General features: G+C 44.0%; 1 protein-coding gene across 1 annotated transcript; it reads right to left on the reverse strand.

Moving 5' to 3' along the window:
• Nucleotides 1-607: 607 nt before the first annotated feature.
• Nucleotides 608-18,932, reverse strand: galnt17 (polypeptide N-acetylgalactosaminyltransferase 17). The gene is made up of 12 exons (XM_071905891.2): nucleotides 18,840-18,932; nucleotides 18,355-18,686; nucleotides 16,716-16,899; nucleotides 14,104-14,270; nucleotides 10,130-10,304; nucleotides 8,876-9,073; nucleotides 7,620-7,737; nucleotides 6,934-7,119; nucleotides 6,020-6,157; nucleotides 5,340-5,435; nucleotides 3,347-3,508; nucleotides 608-2,176 (listed from the first exon to the last, which is right to left on the reverse strand). The coding sequence occupies exons 2-12, from the start codon at nucleotides 18,593-18,595 to the stop codon at nucleotides 2,042-2,044; spliced, it is 1,800 nt and encodes a 599-aa protein (XP_071761992.1). The 5' UTR covers nucleotides 18,596-18,686; nucleotides 18,840-18,932; the 3' UTR covers nucleotides 608-2,041.
• Between the last annotated feature and the right edge of the window lie 692 nt (nucleotides 18,933-19,624).

Consider the following 19,624-nt stretch of genomic DNA (forward strand, 5'->3'; position numbering starts at 1 on the left):
AAGGTTCCTACACATTTTCAATTAAAAAATTCCATACTTTTTCCAGACCTTGATTTGTTTTGAAGATTTTGTCTGGTGTTCAATATGATTTACGCAGATAGACATCTTGCCCCTGCTAACTAGGTCATATCACTGTATAGATGAAGATTGTTCTTCACAGCGACAAATATCAGAATATGTGAGATGATTGGCAGGTTCCTACACGGTTTCCATTTTAAAATTCCATATTTTTCCCAGACCCTATGTTCTTGACTGGATTTGATTTTGGTCGGTATTTGATATAATGCACGCTGACAGCGGCTGGGTAATAAGAGCATCCCTCTATCTGAACATTATTCTTCACATCAACAAAAACTGTGGACTCAAAGTGGGTCTACAACAACATAAAAGCTATAATTATGTGTGTATCGGACCTGAACCACAACATCTTCCATACTTTTCCAGACATTTTTTCAAATTCCCAAACTATTCAAGACCTGGAAATGATCAAATTCATTTTTAATACTTTTCCAGACTTTCCAGACCTGCGTAGGAACCTGTATTTATCAATATTTCAAAACTCTGATGATTCCATCCTCTAAAATCACAAACAATGCAAAACCAGGAAACCAGTTGTTTATTGGAAGACAATCTTGGGAGAAAATCCAACTGATAACACTGAATTAATTGAATATATGACATCAGATACATCTCAGTACATTGACAATACTGGCCTCGGAAGGGTTCAGCGTTTACACCACCGATACGTTTGTGCGCTTTTCCGTTCCCATTCGAATCTCCCGCTCCCTTCATTCAGTCTGCAGCTTCATGTCCAGAAAAAGTGCTTCAGGCTGCAGCCCGGCGGTTCTGTCCGGCTGCAGTAGTTTGGCACTCAGCAGGTAACAGAATGAATCAACTAGCTCTACGTTATCAAAATCAAACTTTTTCCCCATGTGCATACTAACAATCATGCTACTAGATGTACTGCATTTGGTGCTACAGAATGCTTTTGAGTAAAAAAAAAAAACACAACAGTAAAAAACAGATGAATTCACAACATATAAAACCTTAATTTAGCCCAGTAGCCCTCAACCAGGGGGGACACAAGGTGATTTTTGAGGGATTTAAATTGATTTGATTGATTTACAGTATCTGAAATAAATGTCACCAATATATAATTTATTAATATTTGTTATAAATACATTTTTCTTGTGACATAATAAATATTTGCAGCCTCTAGGCTTCTTCCAAAAATGAATCAAGTAAAATAGCCTGGAAAGAGAAAATAAAAGTCATCATTTGGCATCGTTGTGGTATTGTGCCTGCAACAAGTCACAAGTAGGCGTTGCTTTGTTTTTGGGCGTCTTGAGCTGTAAAAGGTTGAGAACCACTGATGTAGCCTATAATAAACTAACTACCAATCAAGCAATGTGTTCTGACCAGTGCATATCACTTCTGGATGTTTTGTATTCCTCCACACATCTTAAAAAACATGATAACAACATGACACAGGATGAGATGATGCAGATAAATTTCGATGATGCAGATAAAATCTTCTGTTTTTTGTTTTTTTTTTTCACATAAAGGTACACGGTCTGTTTTAGGCTCTACCGACCGCCTGATACAACACTGTTTTGTTTCCGATCAAATCTCCCAATCCGTACACCTAAGAACATTGTGTGGAGAGGCGGCACATACAGGAATGTCGTCATGGCGTCAGAAGGTTGTCAAGTTCGGATGGAGAGAGAAAACGGTCCTCATGCGACACTTGGCGTCATTTATAATGCCCGGTCTGTAAAAAAACAACGACCAGTTTCCAAAACACTCACCACACTGCTGTGGTGAGTGTCCCGTCCAGCACATCTCTCTCTCTCTCTCTCTCTTTTATTTTTTTCTCTCATCTCTCCCTTCGCTTGAGAAGCCTCTCAGCCTCTCCCTCGTCAGACGTCCCTCGGCAAAGCTGAGCGGTGGCAGGAGCTCTCGGCGGTTTGTCGGTGACAGCTCTGGAAAACGGCCTGTGGTGCGGCTGGGTCCCGGCGGGCGGGCCGGCGGGGCGGGGCGCCTACTGCCTCATGGTGTTCTTGATGCTCCACCTCTGGCCGGAGCAGGGCTGCAGCACCAGCAGGTGGCCGAAGTAAACGTTGGCCGGCACCACCTCCAGGCAGCGTCCCGTGGCTCGGTTTATGATCGATTCGTTCTGCGGGGGGGCAGAGGGAGAGAGGCGGGGTTCTGGTTTTAAACGGCTTTTACAGATGGCCCGTTGTACCGTAACGACCCTGACATATGGTGCGAGGAGAGATGGGGAAGCGCGCCTGGTACGGACAGATGTGTTCCTCATTTAACCTTGTGAGGTAATGTATTTTAAAGTGTTCTAGTTATTAAAAGCAAGCCTTCTTAATGTAGCCCAAAAGCACATTACTTTAAGGGTAGAGGCACATCACACACTTGAATTAATAATTAATCAGAGGTGCTACATGTAGCGTTTTACCATCAATAAATCATTACATTACTTTTGAGCCATTAGTATAATTACTGTGAACAAATGAGACCATCACTGAGTATACTGTCAGCCTCTAGCGGCCTCTACTCTGCTTTTTCCATTGTTTCTCCACCTGGTGGATTTGGAGGGAAATCTGCTGGATTGCTTTACGGCACAAAACAGGAAGAGGGCGCTGTTCTTCCAGAGTGAAAGATGGAAAAATCACCTCTAGCATGTTTAATGTCGCCAAGTAAAGCAAAAGATAAAATAAATGAATGCGATATCCTCTCTTTTTCCTCAGGAAGCAGCAGGGTTTATGGGAAATGTGGTCTTAATTCTGAGAAACAGTAGCACGAACAACACCACTGGCATGAGATAGAGGCTAACAGTCGTCTCCACCGTGGACTCCATTGTTTACGGTAATTATACCAAGGTATCGCAATTAATCTAACAACAATATATTGAAGTGCCGAAATTGTCTCAACCAAATTTTGTTTTCCAAATTTTAGTTTCTAAATTTGCGTGGAACAGCCTCACTATCTAAAGGTTCAATCCACACAAGTAGCCACACAACGTCTTCCAATCCTCTCAAAATGTCTACTCTAATGAAGACTAATCTCAGCACACTTCATAACACCAATTAAATCTCCCTCTCACCTAATGCTCTCCTCCAACTTTCACACTAGGTTCACACTATACAGTAGGCTCTCACCCTAAATATAGCATGGCATAGCTACATCATTATATCAGATCCTGTGTCTTGGTAAATGAAAAGGTGTGGATATAACACCGTCCCATGCTTTTCTTAGGAAGGAGAACTCATGCAGTATGTCCTGCTCACTGGAAGAGAGCAGCAGCTTCATGTCACCACGTTCTGCTGCGTCTCACCTGGGTGAAGTGCCAGGTCTTCTGCTTCACGCTGAGCACCTTGTCACAGTTGAGGAGCTGAGGGAAGCTGCTGACCTGATCGTCCACCACGCAGCGGGTGTCCTCCCCCGTGCTGCCCAGGGGGCCCAGGAACAGCTGACCCTCTTTGGTGTAGCGTCCTAACTGGGGGAAACCACACACACACACACACACACACACACACACGCACACACACATACAACAATCTGAAGATAATGGCAAATACATTACATCTTGCTGTGCTCTTATTTTACATTTTTTTCATTAAGCACCCACATTTTCAAGAGAAATGTTGTTACAAACCAAAGCTGACTTTTGCATGCTAATATAACTAAACGTGCAGTGATTTTAAGCTACTGACCTACTAACCTACTAGACTGGCCTGCAGGGTTTGAATTAAAATTGTACTTACACTGTGTTGTTAGACCCTTGGAAGGACATTATGTATGAAAACTAGAAATGTTCAGTGCTGGTGAAGCCATTTCTTCCTAAATAATTTGGAGACTGTGTATGTTGTGTGGTTCTGTATAACTCAACAGGTAGAACATGGCTTTAACACTGAAGTGAGGTACTTAAGTGAATATTGTGCACTCCAGATTCAATCTTGTTTCCCTTTTTGCTCACTCCATGCCATAAAATGACTTTGATGTGATTCCTATCAGTTCTCATTACATTTTTTAACAAGACGCTGGTTGAACAGGCTTCAGGCAACTTGAGAAAAAGCCACACGAGGTTTGCAGAATCATTACGGTTGCATGTCCACCGGAGACGTGTCTTCATTGTGCTGGCTGCTCTCTCCCCTTGTTTTGAATGGAAGGGATACGCTGTTCCGAACAGCGCTGAGAGGCTGAACATGTTTCAGCACTCAGGGCACCGAGCGCTAGTTAAAGCTGCATTCAGATATTCATGTAAAACTAAAACCTGTCTGATCAGCCTGAATCACAAAGTGGGGCTGCAACAGAGAACCGCATCCCATCCCCACTAACTGAGCCACCGTAGATGACAAATGACATTCTGGTGTTTGGTCACTGGTGGGAAATCTTCTCCGTGCACAAGAAGTGACCAATCAAAACTCAAGAGCGAAATACAAAACTTAACAGCAGTGAGCAAGCTCCATTCAGACAAAACTTTTTACCACTGCACTACCAGTCAAAAGTTTGGACCCACCTGATTGAATGTACTCTGTTTTTCATTCTCTTAAAGCCACTTTGATCTAAAGGCTTATGCTTAAATGCTTGAAATTTGTTTCTTAGAAAAATACAAATAGTGAAGTTGATGCCTATGTATGAATTTCTTTCCAAAGCCTAAAAGATAGTTTTGATTTGTTTAACACTTTTTTGGTCACTGCATAATTCCATTTGTGGTATTTCATAGTTATGACGTCTTTACTATTATTCTAAAATGTGAAAAATAGTAAAAATAAAAAAAAATCTGTGTGTCCAAACTTTTGACTGGTAGTGTATTTGTTGAAAAAATTTGATCTTTTGCCTCTCAACCTTTTGGTATCCTTTGATATGAAGCAAACACTGAGTTGGTAAACATGATGTTGCTGTATGCAGTTTCTTGACGTCACATTACAAGAGCTCTCACTGCCACATGGGGCCACAAACTTCCAAAAATTGCATAGTGCAGCTTTAAAGTTAAAAATAATAGTCAATATAGTGGCTTAGCCACAGGAGCCATGACCAGCGCTCCCCTCAAGCATCTGTTCAGCTCCACCAGCTAGAAAAGAGATGATGGGCCCGGGGGCTGAGGAGTTGACACCCGCTGACTCAGGGGTTTCAGCACAAAAAGTGCAACACAGAAACATTTTTTTATCCTTATGGCAGAACCCGCTCTTATAAGGGTTTCAGCCGAGCCTGCGTCAGAAACACTGCTAACACACTAATGAGGTGTGTGTGTGTGTTTTCAGGGGGAGAAGAAATCAAACAGAATACTAAAAGATGCGGTCTGTGTCCAGTTGTCCATGCCGTACCTGGGGACCCCACCCGTGGCAGGGGTGCAGGGTGGCAGTGTGGTTCTCCTTCACACCCTGATCCATACACAGGTGGCTCACTTTAGAGTTACGGATCTAAAATCAAAAAGGCTTTCATCAGTCACACTTCGCACGACAGCAGGACCAAAAAGAATTTGAAATATTCAGTGCTTGTCACCAATCACTTCAGGGCCATTCCTTAGTTTTAATGTGGCAGAGCTGCTTTTTAGTTGTTGTTTAATTACAGAATGAAGCTTTTAAAATGTAACACGGCACATATCTTCATCCATTATCCTATGAACACACACACAAACACACACACACACACATGCTCTCACTTTATCACTGTCTGTATCAGTAATTCAAATTGATTTGAATTCTCTGACTTGTTGTTTTTGTATTTTGTGGTTTTTGTACCATTTTCCTTCACTTTTGAGTTTTCATATCACTTCTAACGTTGTTTGTCATGTTGATCTTTTTTCTGTCTTTTTGTTTTGGGGTTGAGATGTTTTTTATAAAGCCCTCGGGGTTTCTTTGTCTCATCCACACAGATTGTATTTCTCCTTTTCTCTCTCTGTTTTCAGTGGTTTCATCAATTTGTGCAAATAAACTAAATCTAAACTTAGAAGCATCTCTTTCCAGTCTCCCACTCCTTCATATCAGTGTGCCTGCTGACTCACCTCGCCATAGAAGAGCGTGTTGTTGTACCTCCTCATCTCTGGGTAGACGTTGTCCAGGTACCACTCAAAGCTCTTACACTGCAGGCTCTTCCTCAGCGCCGCCCGCTGAGAGATATCACCGTAATCAATACCGTGGTTCTGCAAGAGCATGAGAAGGCAGAGTCCTTACAGATAGAGGCAACACTTTACTTTACAATGGCTTCATTCCAGCTGAGCAGTAACCTACAGTTAAAGTAATAATCCATAAAAACGTTTTCACAGAGAGACAGTTACACAGCAATTTAAAGCTAATGGTCTTAAAATAAGGAAAATCGTGTAACTGTGAATAATTATGTAATTTGCGTGTAATCTGCGTTACTTCCAGTTTGATTTTAAAGTGCTTAAGGTGTAGTATTTTAACATCAATAAATCATTACCACATTAATTTTGAGACATTAGTGTAATTACTGTAAACAAACAAGACCATCACCAAGAAGCCTGTCAGCCTCTACTCTGCATTTTATTGCTGCTAATTATGTGACACTGGATCGGATTTTGCAAGAAATCTGCTGGATCGCTTTATGGCACAAAACAGGAAGAGGCCGCTGTTCTTCCAGAGCTAACGGAGCTAAAGCTTTCAGAGTTTCTGGCAACTTTAGATGGTGGAAGGAGGGAAAGGCCGATGGAAAAATCGCTTGTTTGAAGTAGCAACATCTCCTTAGCAACAGGGTTTATGGGAAATGTGGTCTTAAAATTCTAGCACTGACAATACAACTGGTGTGACACAGAGGCAACCAATCATCTCGATCATAGTCTCATTTGTTTACGGTAATTATACCAAGGTGTCACAATTCATTTGACAATATACAGATGTTTAAAAATGCTACATGTAAGGACACAGTCGAGTGCTGCGCTCTCCAGCAGCGCGGCCTCACCTCCACAGGAATGTTCCAGGCCAGGTAGACGTTGGACTTGTACTCGTCCATCCACACCTCGGCCACCCGCAGGGCGTTGCGGCGCGTGTGGAAAGCGATGTTGCTGTGGTACGGTTTCTTCATCCGCGCGATGTGAGCCACTCTGGAGCAGGGAAGCACCTCCATGCTGCCTCCACACAGCCACACCTGCAGGGGCACGGTGTCAGACAGCAGTTTACATTAACAGGTTAATAAATAAATACAAATCATTTCTAAAAAGATTTGCACTAAACAAATACATTCTATTTTACCTATTAATATAAAAATAATAATAATTTAAAAAGTGCTTAAAAATAGACTGAAACTAAACATTTGATTGTACACTAAGAGAGAATTATTCAAAGGAAAAAATGCTGAATTCCAAAATGTCGTGCATAAACAGCAAAATAGTCATGTATTTGTAACAAAATAGCACAGAACGACAACACACTCCAAGCTCCCAAAATGTCTAACGCCAAAGTACCCAACCTTCCCCCTCTGTGTGACCTATTTATCTCCATTGGCCTCCTGTGTGCTGCTCCTCTAGGACTCTTAATGGGGCCTCATTTATCAGCGGTGCCACGCTACGGTGGCCGCTGCTCCACTTAAACCAACAGGGGCAGGCAGGGAGGAGGAAGGAGCAAGGGGAAATGGGGTGACACACAAACCCTGATGCCCAGTTCGATGTTCTCCCCTCCGTAGACGTCCATGCCCGAGTCCAGCAGGCCGAGCTCGCCGAAGTAGTCGCGGTTCGCCACGAAGGAGCAGCCAATCATGGCCGGGGTCCTGCCATGAGGGAAACACCACAACAATAGAAGAAAAATTACATTCCTCTTGTTTATGTGTGAGTGTGCTTGTGTACGTGTTTAAACCATGATTCACTGTGTAATTGTGTGTCTGTGTGTGTGAATGTGGATGTGAATCCTTGTGTTTCTGTGCAGCTGTGTGTGTGTGTGTGTGTGTGTGTGTGAAAGAGATCCTCATCTGTTTATTTTAGCAAGCAGTGGGTATATAGGCTACGTCCCCTGTTGCTCTCAGCCATGCATTTTTGTTGCGAAAGAGTGTGAAAGACAGCGACAGTCAGCGCACGTATGTGTGTGTGTGTGTGTGTGTGTGTGTGTGTCTGCACTTCTATTGTACGCATAACAAAAAGAAGCCTGGGAGAAAGACCTTGCCTAAAGCTAAGACCTGGGACAAACAATTTTACTGTTGTACCAGGAAATAGATAAAAAAAGGGAGGGGGTTGTTTCAGTCCTGCTGCGCTAACTGGGCCATAAGGGAAGAGGTGGGTGAGGCGTGTGTGTGTGTGTTTTTGTCCGTGTGTGTGTGTGTGTGTGTTCGTGTGTGTCCATGTGTGTCTGTGAGAGAGTGAGTGAAAGAATGTGTTGGGAGCAAAATGTGTGAAAGTGTGTGAGTGAGTGAGAGAGAGGGTGAATGAATGAATGGCTGACTGATAGTGTGTGTCTTCATCTGAGTGTGTTTGTGCGTTCATGTGCTGCTGGGAAAGTCCGACATCCGGGACTTCCAACTCGGCTGCTTAACAGCGTTGCATTCATGTGCTGTTTAGTCAGAAAATCAAACCCGGAAGACAAACAGTGAACAAACACAGATGTCCTGCATCTAAACAAGTTAATTTGATGGACTTCATTCAAACAAATGTTGAGTTAGTCTGGTTTTCTTACTGTCGACTGACACAAAACTTTATTTTTCGCCTTGTTGAGAAAGTTAAAGGTCACCATTGTTTCATAACTCGGAAACTCGGGTAGCAAAATTTTCTCAGACTTAAGCATCCGACCTTGGAGGGCGTTCATGGGAAATTTCCAAGTAGGAAATCTGTTTTTCCGATATATCCCACAGCACATGAACGCACCATGTGTATATACGCTGTACAACTTTAAGCCTCGTCGACCCAGCGTTCCCCTACCTGATGGGTGCGGAGGTGTCGCCCTCGTCCCACCACTGCTTGGGCGGGTTGATGTACATGCACCACAGCTCCCAGTTGTAGCCGTGGCCCGAGTTCTCGTAGCGCTCCAGCTCGAACGTGTCGTGCTTGATGTTGTCGATGGAGGGCAAGATGATCCTCTTGTGGTCCTCTTTGATTCTGGCCAGAACTGGCTCGGCCCTAACACACACACACACACACATACACACAAACACACACAAAAACACGCACAAATACACCAACTTAAAGACAGATGGCACAGGGGATTCTCTTAAGATCTCCCCTCTCTCACCCACTTCAGTCAGTTAGCCGGTCCCTCAAGTTGAACCAACTTATTAGCAATTCCATTTGATTCAGCTCAAGGCGCAGCTCTGGAGGGCAAGCGTTTATTTATGTTGAGTGAACTGAGCGTTTCATCGTCTATAGTACAGACTGAGCTGGAACAGGAAGAGGAGACCAACCTGGAGCCGTCGGCAGGATGGGCCAGACATGCTGTAAACAGTCACGAGTGTTTATGTGCCGGCCAAATCAGTATCATCTTTTAAATCACTGCTCAAAACTTACTTTCATGAACAGGCTTTTATATAATTTCCGATTTTCCTCTTTGTTTCATATTTTATGAGCTATGCATCCTATTTTTTATTCCTGTTCCTTGAAGGCTTTCCCCCCTCTCCTCCTATCCTTATCTTAAAAGTGTGTATCTTTCAAGTGTGTAATTGCTTTTTGTGTGTTCATTTTATGATATTTCTGCTATCCTTTGTCCTCTCCTTCAGTGATTCTGTAAAGCACTTAAAGTGTATTATTATTGTTCATCTTATTATTATGATATGTATGTCAATGTGTATTTCAATGGGCCTCTGTTTACATTTGTAACATTCAATTCCAAATCTCTATTTATCAATTTTGGAAAAAAAATTCTAACTTCCTTAGATGATTCTATCCATAAAAAAATAACTATTTATATACTACTAGATGACTCAGAACTACTATTAGGGTTAGGATTATTTTCATGCCACACATCATTTTGTAAGAGTGTCATGTTTTTTTCAAATGAAGCATATCATTTTGGAATCAAACTCTTCTTTTGGTTTATAACTAAATCAAACAGAGCCTGATCCAAATCCTGCCACTTCTGTCCTGCGCTGCCTCTCTCCCTTGACAGTAATTTCACTCCACACATTTCTACCTCCAGGTTCCAAGTCTTGATTAATCCATCCAGACGCCAAACTCACTCACCAGGACGGCGTGAACTCCACGTGGGCGTCGAAGAAGCCCGTCACCTCGGCGCTGGCCACCTTCCAGCCCTCGATTCTGGCGCGGATCAGTCCCTCTCTCTTCTGGTTCCTGACGATCTTCACCAGGCCGGGGTAGCGCTTGTTCACGTACTCCTCCAGCGGCCCTTTCAGTTGCTCTGGATACAAACATACATACAGTCAATATTATCGTTTATCATCTTTCAGTGGAATCATATTGTCATGATATGGTGATTTTGGGATATTGTGACACAATTCTGCTGTCTAAACTGATAATAACAAACACATTTAATATTTATAAACAAATATATCTATATGTATATATATATATATATATATATATATAAACAAATTTAATGTAAATTTCTTTGCTTATAGTGTCACCTTATGTACCTTATGCACCAACCACACCAAGTCACTTTCCTTGTATGTGCAAACATACTTGGCATAATAAAGAATTTTGATTCTGATTCTGATTCTGATTTTATTGGAAAAATTGGGAATTGGGAATACTATTTATAAATTTCAATTTTCTTTGACATCACACCCTAACATTACCATTGAATGAATGAATTTGATTATCTATGTGATTTTGCATGCGTGAGCCATATCGTGCTATATATCGATATCGAAAAAAATCCTTATGATTATCCTTATTATTGATATTGATTTCAACCATATCGCCCAGACCTACCTCCCTACAGAAAAGATCCTTTCTCTACAGAGATCAATAAAGTCACACAATAAAGTCACAATCACATTATTCTTATCCCCGCTGCCTATTCACCTGCAGACATACACACAGAGAAACAAAAAAAAACACACATTGATCTGTTTTCGTTAAAATAAAGACACAAAAACACACGCACACACAGAAAGACATGACATAAATCTCCTCTCTGGGCTCGCTGCATTGCGTTCCAACAGACGAACAAACACCAAAGGGAATCTGCGGCTTCCTGAGCGGCGGCGGCGGCGGCCGCTCCACCTTTGATCTCTCACTCAAGTGATCAGCCTTTCCCCCCGGATCCAAACAGTCGCAGCCCTTCTTCCTTTGCATACACACTCACACACACACACACACACACTTGCTAATTCACTCAAACGAATAAACACATTTCTCATGCTCTCTGTGTTTTCTATCTCTTTCTCTCTTGATCATGAACTCAAACAAATAAACACATTTCTCATGCTCTCTGTCTCCTCTCTCTGTTCCACACACACACACACACACACACACACATCACATTTCATACACACTTGGGCGTGTATGAGACTGTGTGAGCTGTGTCCACACCACAATGCAAGCGAGGCCAAAGAGCCAGGCGACGTATGCAGGCGGCGAGAGAGCGGTGAGTGTTATTTGTTTGCATGCCTCGCCCTCTCCGCCGCTGCAATCTCTTCCCCTCTGTGATAGATAGCTGGCTCTCAGCCATCCAGCAGTGCCAGGCGGGAGAGGGGAGGGGTGGAGAGGGGGGGGCGGAGGGTGTTGAACTGTCTCTCCCTCCTTTTTCTCTCTTCCTCTCTCTCTATCTCTCTCCTTGCATTTCTCGCTATCCTCAGCCACTTTTTTTTTCTGCCCCGACTGTTTCTGCCTCTCTCTCTTTCTCTCTGTCTCCCAATTTCCTCGTTGCATCTTTTTGCTTTTCCTCCTATTGCATTTTCTCCTTTCCATTGCATTACACTCTCTCTCTCAGTCTCTCTCTCTCTGTCTCTCTCTCTCTTTCTATCTCTGTCTCTCTCTCTGTCTCTCTCTGTCTTTCTCTCTCTCTCAATCTCTCACTATCTGTCTCTCTCTCTCAGTCTCTTTCTCTCTGTCTCTCTCTTGCCATTTCCTCATTGCATCTCTCTGCTTTCCGTTCTATTGCATTTCTCCTTCCCTCCTTTCCATATATCCATTGCACTACACTCTCTCTCTCTCTCTCTCTCCTTCTCTCTGTCCAACCCTATTTTTCTTCAGGCCTCTCTCTCTCTGTCTCTCGCTGTTTTCCCTCTCTCTCTCTCTCTCTCTCTCTCTTCGTCTGCCACTTTCTCTAATAGCCCGGCTTGCTCTCTCAGCCTTTCTCCTCACTCTCTATATGCCTCTTCCTCTCCCTCTCTCTCTTCCTCCTCCTCCTCTCTGCCTTTCACTCTACCTATTTTCAACCCTTCTGCCCTAACTCTCCCTTCAACCCACTTTCCCCTCCCCACTCTATGCCTCTTCCTCTCCCTTTTCCTCTCTCTCTCTCCTCCTTAGTTTCATCCCCTCTTCCCTCATTTCTCTTTGCAGTCCTCTCCCCTCCACTCTATACCTCTTCCCCTCTCTCTCTCTCTCTCCTCCTTAGTTTCATCCCCTCTTCCCTCATTTCTCTTTGTAGTCCTCTCCCCTCCACTCTATACCTCTTCCCCTCTCTCTCTCCCTCTCCTCTCTCTTCACTCTGCCTAGTTTCATCCCCTTCCATCTCTCCCTGTCCCTTCATCTCACAAAGCCCGGCTTGGCAGCGCTGCCCAATAAATAAGACAGGGACATCTCTTCCCGTGACATCCTATTGTGGCGCTCCGCCTCTATCTGCCCGTCTGCCCCGCAGAAGCCGACGCCATCAGTCACCCCGCCGAACGCCGCGCCTCAATAACGCCGGACGCGGCTTTTGTCAAGGAGACGCTCATCACCTTGTCAGGCCGGCGGAGCCCCGTTACGCATCTGATGCCGCCGTGCCGCGACTCGACACTTCAGAGAGCCCGCCTTCCAGCATGTTCGTGAATGAATTCAATGCAACAAGCATAAATATAGGCTTTTGTGTTGGGTGTTGGTGTGCATTATGTGTTCATATTCCTGTATTGTGCATGCGAAAGGTCAGATGAATTATATGAAATTCCTTTATGTTGCTTACAAAGACTGTTTTCTGTCTGATCCAGTTGGTCGCATGCTTAGGGGAGAATGAAGAGTTTTGGATGTGACTCATGTCAGAGGGTGTGTTACATGTGTGTACGCTCTATGATGAATAACATGGAAGGAAACATGTATGTAAGGTACATCGTAATGGTGAGTAAATACATGCAGTGACCTATATGCTCAGAGCATTTTCTACAGTACAGATGGTAAACTGGTAGTGTGTGTGTGTGTGTGTGTGCGCCTGTGTGTGTGTGCACTAGGCTTCAACCAATATGGGTTTTGAAAGCCAATAGCGATATATTTGGATTAAAGCTGCCAATAGCTGATATGTTGTGCCAATATTTTGTGCTGTATATGCACAGTACATTTGACAATTTTTATGCCATAAAATATCCCAAAAGTTCTCCCAGAATTGTATCTTTGCAGGATGGAAAAGCCTCTGAAGACACATTTAGACGATGGGACACTAAAACGCTCCATTGAAACCGATACTAACAGAATTCTTATGTTAGTTAGCAGCTGTTCAAGGCAGTGAGGCCGGTTTCACTGCAGGTTTTACAGACTGTCACCTCTGAAGCTGGTTCAGTAAAATCATATCCATCCCTATTAGCAGTGGGCAACGCTGACTGGGCAGTATTTTTATTTAAAGGCTAATGTCTAGCTGATATATCGACAAATCAATGTCAGTCTAACCCTAGTGTCAGTCTAATCCCTAATAGTGCTGTGAAAAAAGTGACACTTATAAGGCATTTTATGGCACAAAATGAAGATAAATTATGGTAAAATATAGTAGGAAAGTCCTTGGATGACAAAATGGCAACACTTTACAGACTAGACCCTTTATTTTAGAGATACTGAGTGATGAGCAGACATTTGGTTTGGCGCTTTCCCCCCGGACTTCTGTGGGTATGGAACAAACAGAGCAGCCTGCAGAGAGCTGCCTCTCATCCCCCTATGTCTCTTAACTCTCCTAGTCAGCCTCAACAGTAAAATATCTGACTTGAGATACAGCAGATCCAAATCAGCAAACGACACTCACTTTCCTCATCAGCGTTCTGGGAGCAGAAGTCTTAATTCCTACTGACCGTCATCGCTGTTGTCGTCCACCAGGATGATCTCCTTGAGCAGATGAGCCGGCGTGTGATTGACAGCCGAGTGGACCGAGCGGAGGATCACCGACAGAGCCTCGTTGACGAAGATGAAGATGAGGGAGATCTGGGGGAGGTCTCTCGGGTAGCTGACCTTCCTGCATCTGCACAGACAGATACGCACGCACACAGTGTGACTATCCCATTTGAAAGCCAAATAAAAGCTTTTTATGTTAGGTTATTCTGTCGGCTGTGAAGCGTGCGTCCTGGGCTTTGCACGCTCCACTCGTCCTCAATCATTACTGTGAAAGACCAAGCCGCCTCCATGGAGTTGCTGACATCTTGTTCGCCGAGGCTGAAAGGCAAACCACGTGCCTCTTCCTGTTCAACTATAATCACATGGGTTTTTTTTTTTTTAATTGGCCTATTCACAGTCTGTCTACTGCAGATAGGAGGCCTATTTTTACTGCAGCCTTTGTTTAAATGGGCTACAGCTCTAATGAAGGGGAAAGAGGCGCAGCAAGGCTTTGGCTGTGAGTTTAGTTACAGTGGGAGAGGAAAGTGGCTTCCTTTCCTTATCTCCTTTCCTTGTTGTATCAGTTGTGTCATCTTATTTCCCGTGCGGAATAAACTGTTAATTACCTGCAATATCATCATAAACCCAATGTTTTCATGACAATTGGTGAGATGTTGCAATAGTTCTCAACCTTTTCGGCTCGTGAGCCCCAAAAACAAAGAAAAGCCTACAAACCTGTTGCAGGCTTAAGCGTGATGAATTGTGACCTTTGCCACCAAATGATGATTTTCATTTTACCCTTTCAGGCTACTTTACTTGATTCATAATCAGAAGAACCCTAGAGGCTGCAAATATTCATTGTTTCACAAAAAGAAGGAGTTTATCACATAGATTCACAAACATGATGATAGTATTTGTGTATTAGAAATATATGTTTTCACATTCCATAAATCGCTGGCCCGGGGGATCCTGACCCTCTGGTTGAGAACCACTGAGGTAAAGTACTGTGGAAAGTGTTTTATAAAGCTTCCTCCATGCTGCTGAACAAGTGCGGATTGCATTTTGCTTTTTCAAGTGTCCCCGACTGTCAGTGAATCCATAATGAAACTTTGGTTGGACCATTCCTCTTGCAGTTTCCCATGATAACCTCTGTGTCTTTAACACTACACTGACCACCAAACACCCACCAAAACTAGACATTTAAAAGGAATAAGTGATATTATTTGAAGTTAATAATGATACTTACTAACACTGCTAGTATTACTACTACTACTACTACTACTACTAGTACTACTACAACTGCTTCTTCTACAACTACAACAACTACTACTGGTACTAATCCTACTGCTATTGCTATAACTACAACCTCTACTGCTGCTACTACCACTACTACTATTACTACTACTACCACTACTACTGCTTCTACTACTACTACTACTGCTGCTATTTTCTAAATAAAAATGATTACATATGTAACATATATAGGTGATGTGCTGCAAAACAGGTAAGAAGTTTGGACTAATGAACTTGACATCCCTGAACAGATACTGAGCAGATACAGTGCATCCCAAAAAAGACAATGCTTCTTCTAATACTGCTAATGGGTTGACATTTGATCTTTGTTCCTTTCCAGCTCTCTCTCTCGACTCCCCGCCACCTCCAGCTCCACGACAGAAAGAGAGCTTCAGCCAAGATAGAAGACTCCTCAGACTCCGGCTCGCATACTGCTGCTAAGCCTGAAGATATCACACCCCAACACGCCTCAGACGCCACTTTGATCTCAGCAACATAAAAACCCCCGAGTGACAAATGAGAGAGTTGGATTCTGATCCCCCCCCACACACACACACACACACACACACACACACACACACATGGGAGCCTCGCAGCTGGTGGCGGAGATGGGCCGAGGGCTTTCTCATCAGCGCCGGCTTTCAAATAGGGGGGCTGTTGCTCGCTTAACCAGCAACGGGGGGCAGAGATAGAGACTTTGTAAAGGAGCATTTATATAGAAAAGCTGCACCGCGCATACAGATACTACACAAAGCTATCTGGGAGTCTGGGAGCGGATGGGTTTGGGATTCACACACACCCAAAGACGCACAGGGGTAAACACATATGTTGATGACATGCAAACACAATAAGAGGCATACAGTTTACACCTGCCGATACAAGCACTGCCTGTGTGTGTTTGCCCATGCATGCATGCATATCGATAGCCACTCAGATAGTGCAACTTCATCACAAATACAACAACAGAGTAAGAGGTAAGAGGCAGAGACAGAGAGAGAGAAGAAAATAGAGAGAGAGAGAGAGAGAGAGAGAGATTAAAAGGGACAGGTGAAGCGCACTACAAACGAACACCGCAAAGTGCACTGCAATATGTGGCTGATACCAAGAAAAGGGTCATGAAGGCAAATGTTTCATTAGTGCTTCTAAATATAAAACATGCAGGTTTTGTTCTGTTGCATAGACAATCTATGTTAAGCTCTGGAGTCCATGGAAACTACAAAAGTGAAATTCAAATAGCTAACCAGTTTGTGAAATCCTTTTATTTTTGTCTACTTTGTCTAAACCAAGCCTGTGTACTCACTTGCTGGGACGGTGGTCTGGAATGGTCCGATCCAGAGAGATTTTGTCGCTGAGGTAGGCGTTGTAGCCGTACTTCTCCCTCAGGTATTTAGCATCGCTCTCCTCGGCCGGGGACAGGGTGGCAGGGAGGCCGCCTTTACCCCGACCCCCAAAGCCCTCGATGAGGCCCAGAGATTTAGACAGACCTGGGCGAGGCAAACGAGAGAAGATTACATGTCAGTATCCCTTAGCCTGGCTGAGTCACTCTTCATTCTGAAAACTGAGGCTCACAGGTGATAGCCTACCTCCCTCTCAGGGCTCCGACATCACGTCAACATGCGGAGTCACTGGCTGTCAACAGAGGTGAGCTTGTGATTTGATGTGACACTATGACGTGTTGGCACAGATAGCGCCTCCGGTACGAGGATACAATGTAAAAATAGGGATGTGTCAAATAGGTTTAGCCCAGGGGTTCCCAACCTGATACGTCTGCTTACCCTAATATTCAGGTCAGAAATTTCCTGTGAACCCGACATCAAAAAAATGTCTTTCACATCAAACTGTTTATTTAATGGAATCTTTCACTCTCCAGGTTGTGAGCCGGTCGATGAGGCTGCAAAGCTTTCACACCGCCCTTTCATTTGTCCTTTTTTCCATTTCAAAGTAAGGGTAAAATATTAGGCTATTACATCCCTCTTAGTTTGATTGGTTATCTGTGGGCGGCAGGGTGACCTAGTGATTAAAGTGACCATCCTTCAACCAGGCGACTCGGGTTCAAGCCCCCATGTTGGCAAGCATCCTCCCTGCTGAAGTGTCCTTGAGCAAGGCACTGAATCCCTACCAGCTTCTGGGTGTACCTGACCCTGACCTCTGACCCCTGACCCCTGACCTGCCTGGAGGAGCAAAAGAAGACAGTGTCCCTATGGGGATCAATCAAGGATCACATTATTTCTAGATTCACAAAACCTTCTTAGGAAAAAAAATCTTAATAATATATAATTTCTCAAAAAAAATTTTTAGAGATAACCTTCACTTGTGTCAAATTTGTTGCAGTGAGAAGGTAAGCGTCTAAATTCATTCATTTAAACACACTTTTTTAGACAAGTAGGCTAAGCTAAATATTTCAAAGTAGGCCTACTAGCTAGCTAATCGTTTTACATACTTGCATCTTCGCTAGCTAGCTAGCTGTTAGACAGCAGAAGTCGCTTTGTGTTAGCTGATACCATTTTTACTGACCCAAGTGGATGTAAATTTTCAAAACAACAACGGTTGTATTGCTGTAGCTAGCAGACAGAGTGCGTTACTGTCGTCAAATATGCTTATTTAAATTAGTGAAAATACATATTCGGTCCTTTTATGCATGTTTGCGTCACGGCTGCTAGGCAACTTGGGCCTTATGAGAAGTTCCTACTGTAAGTAAGAAACCCAGAGAGGTTTGTACAAGAGCAGATTACGCAAAGAAAATAGCCTATTGGGGAATTGCACTTAGGAGCCTTTTTAATAACTTCCTAAAATTTCTTCTTAGGTAAGATCTTTTGTGAACCCCCTTATTTTAATACCAGGGGCCCCACAGGAACCTGTAAATAAGGAAAAGTGGGACAGCTGACTTCTTCTTTACAGATTCCTTCTCAGCTCAGAGTTATGTGTCAGAGTGTTTTTACCGTTCAGCTGTCGGTACACCACGTCCTCCAGGGAGCCGAGCCTCTTCAGCAGCACCTCATGACTGACGCCGGGGCCCTGCGCCGTCCCGTTGCCCCGGGGCCTCTTCCCGTCGGCCGGAGCCTCCGGACCGCCGGCCGGGACGCTGCGTGTGTTGCACTTGGCCCAGAAAGTCATGAACCCCGCAACCGCAAGCACGTTCAGCACCAGTAAGACCCTCCATCTTCTGAACACAAAAGCCATTAAAGTCGTCGGTGTCCGGGATCCGAGAGGGGACGGGGACCGACACGGTGTCACAGATTCAGGGCTCCCTCGCCTTGCGATGTGCGGAAAGCTGCAGGGAAAAGCAACTGGGTTAGGTCGGCACACGGACCCCCTGTGTGGCTGCATGCATTAGGAAAAAACCGCAAAAACCTACAGAAATGTCAGTGTGACTACATTTTGATCCATTTCCCACATTCTTAGTAATAAATCGGCTCTGTCTTACCATTTGGCACTGGGGTTATTTTAGGTTGCATCCCCCTTCTGAGGAAATTTGGGGAGCTTGGCCATCGGCTTTCATCCGTGTCACTGCCACTTGGGAAGCCTTGTTTTAAGATCATGCACGGGAGATGTAAGACAAAGAGACGAGCATGTGTTGAGCTTGAACAACCGGTATTCCTAAATAATTGAAGAGTCGGGAGACCATCAAGTCCGGTATTTTTTTTTTTCCTTCTTTGCGTCTAACAGAAGTCGGCAATGATGCGACTGAGGAGGACGGCGCGCAAAATAATCCTGGTAGATGCACAGGAAACCATCTAAACGCGGTTACCACGTTTCTGGGCGCCGGTGATCTATTCGCATATCATCCTCACTCCTTCACACGTCGTAAAAAAAATCACTGTGAGATGCAATTTAAGGAGACTGCATGGATTATGAAGGGATACAATGGTCCAGAGACGCAGCATCCTCCGGTGAAGGTAGAGAGACTCCTCAAACGCAGCAGCAGCAAAGAAAAGAAATGCGTCCTGGATCCCGTTTCTTCTCTCACATTTCCCCCGTTTCGGTTAACACACACCAGCGTTTCCCTGTCATCCTCTCCGCCTTTCTTGTTTGTTGTGTCTTGTTATTTCCTCTAATTCTCCCTTATAAACCGTACAGCGCTTAATAAGGGCGCAGGGAAAAACGCGGAGTGGATCCGGAGAGGTTTTTGCTTTCAGTGTCGAGCACGGCGGTTTGTGCAAATAGTTCACAGCAGTTCAGTGCTGGTGGGTGGGTGGGTGGGTGGGGTGT

Source organism: Centroberyx gerrardi, chromosome 6 (genome assembly GCF_048128805.1).
Source record: "Centroberyx gerrardi isolate f3 chromosome 6, fCenGer3.hap1.cur.20231027, whole genome shotgun sequence".
Lineage (NCBI taxonomy): Eukaryota > Metazoa > Chordata > Actinopteri > Beryciformes > Berycidae > Centroberyx > Centroberyx gerrardi.